This window comes from Kryptolebias marmoratus, linkage group LG14 (assembly GCF_001649575.2).
Source record: "Kryptolebias marmoratus isolate JLee-2015 linkage group LG14, ASM164957v2, whole genome shotgun sequence".
NCBI lineage: Eukaryota > Metazoa > Chordata > Actinopteri > Cyprinodontiformes > Rivulidae > Kryptolebias > Kryptolebias marmoratus.
Window position 1 is genome coordinate 24,986,461 of NC_051443.1, and position 1,941 is coordinate 24,988,401.

The window sequence follows — 1,941 nt, forward strand, 5'->3', positions numbered from 1 at the left end:
AGGTGGCGGTAATGTACGCCTTCCGTTTCTTTAAAATCCACAAGAAGAAGAAGAACTTTTTCAGAATCTACCAGTTTAAAAATGGATCCGTTTGTCTTATTTAGAGGGAATCGACGCATTTCACTGAGAGCTGATGATCTTACCGTCAACAAGATTTCTTTCAGATTCCAAGGAAGTCATTAAATCAGGACATTACCGCCACCTGCTGGTGACTGCCGGGAGTTCAGGTCTTCATTTTCGGTTGTTGAATTAACAACAAAATAAAAGCTCGTCTTTGGTTTAACCATTGCAGTTAAAAAAACCAAAACGTACCAAAAAACCAAAAAAAAAACATTTTTGTTTTGTTTTTGCAATTTTACTTTGAAACGACAAAAACCAAAGAACGAACCGTCCACGGATTCTTTACACTCTTTTCCTTTTGTCGATCTCATAATTTAAACAGAATCTTTGCACCGTTTGAACAGAAAACTTCTGAATCGAGTTGAATGAAAGGCGGCGGTGGCGGCGGGCGATACGCATCCCCTAAAGGACGAGATTGTCTGCCGGGTTACAAAGACTCACGTTTTATATTTCATCCTTTTAATGAAGTTCTTCATCGTCCACATGCTGACACTTCCACGTCGATGTTTCTGTAAATAAAAAATAAAAAACAGAAACTTGAGTCTCGTCTGGCTCTAAAACCAAAATAATAAAAGTAAAAATCTGTGACGGTAAAAACTCACCTCTCTCTGTTTTTTCCCAAATCTGAAGTAAAAATGTTCTCCCAGGATGTCACTCATGCACCCGAACGCATCGTGGCCGTAATTCACGTAGAAGTTTTGCATCTGAACGCAAAAAAACCAAACAAACAAGCAAACGATAAAGTTGTGAAACCATCTGGACTGCCTCGAATCGGCAGCAGAAGCTTTGGTTTCGCTCCAAACAGCAGATTTGTTGCTTTAATTTGATCCGTTCTGGTGTCTTCTCACATGTTCAGTGAAGTCCAGAGGATCTGGAGGCGTCAAAACCCCGAGAAAAGCTGGAAATACACAGGAAATAAATAAAAGAATAAATATAAAAGGTAACAGAGTGAAGACTAACCACTTAAAGAGTAAGAATAATTTGATTTTAACCAATATTTCTGCACATTTTATGTTAATCTTTAACGGATCCAGCAAGCAGAACCATCTGAAGTTATTAAGTTTACATCACTCAGACGGTTCTGATACTTCTGGACTCGGACGGCAACAAACGGGCAGAGTTTAAAATTAAAACAACAAACATAAACCTAAATTATTTTTTTGCGTCGGGGGGAGCTTCACCTTTTTTAGGAGACAGGAGGGGGATCGCCACGGGCTCCGTCTGACGCCACGTCTGACCTCTGACCTGATGTTTGGATGTGAACGACCAGCCAGACGGAGAGTCGGCGACGCCCTGAAATCACAAACACACCGGCGGACGGGTCAGACACGACCAACAGCAGAGAAGGTCCTGAAATAAAGGTGAAGACGGCGCCGCGTCTCTGGAAGTTTGGGATCTTTTTATACGACTTCTCAAAGCAAAAACTGCTCCGTTTTAGACGTTTCTCTGCTCTTCAGCAGCCTGATAATCAGACCCTCCAGGATTTTGCGATGTTGCGATCGCAACTATTAACGCAAAATCAAGCAAACTCCGCGAAATCGCAACTTTCCCACAACTTTAACCCAACATTTATTGTTTCTAAAGTGATTCGCCACCGTTTCTGCGGTCTAGTCTCTTCTTTGTGGGTTTGTGTAGCGTGGAATACAAAATAACCCCAAATAACTCAGGAGGAAGACACGTGACGTCACTTCCTGTTAACATCAGAATGCCGGGAGCGTGCAGGAGCAGCGACCGAAGCCAAAATGTGCGCTAATGCTTCACATTTGCCCACAAAGATTTCAGCAAACCAGTTTCCTCCCCAGCTGCAGCTGTTTTGCACGT

At 42.3% G+C, this 1,941-nt stretch overlaps 1 protein-coding gene across 2 annotated transcripts in view; it reads right to left on the reverse strand.

Annotated features, from left to right (window-relative positions):
• Nucleotides 1-1,941, reverse strand: part of taf1c (TATA-box binding protein associated factor, RNA polymerase I subunit C) — a 19,077-nt gene that overhangs the window by 15,043 nt on the left and 2,093 nt on the right. For both annotated transcript variants that reach the window (XM_037979538.1, XM_017432907.3), the window contains exons 2-5: nt 1,302-1,413; nt 969-1,018; nt 723-824; nt 562-629 (exon numbers count right to left, since the gene is read on the reverse strand). In XM_037979538.1, the coding sequence (XP_037835466.1) occupies nt 562-629; nt 723-824; nt 969-1,018; nt 1,302-1,413 (332 nt within the window). The remainder of the gene's footprint in view (nt 1-561; nt 630-722; nt 825-968; nt 1,019-1,301; nt 1,414-1,941) is intronic.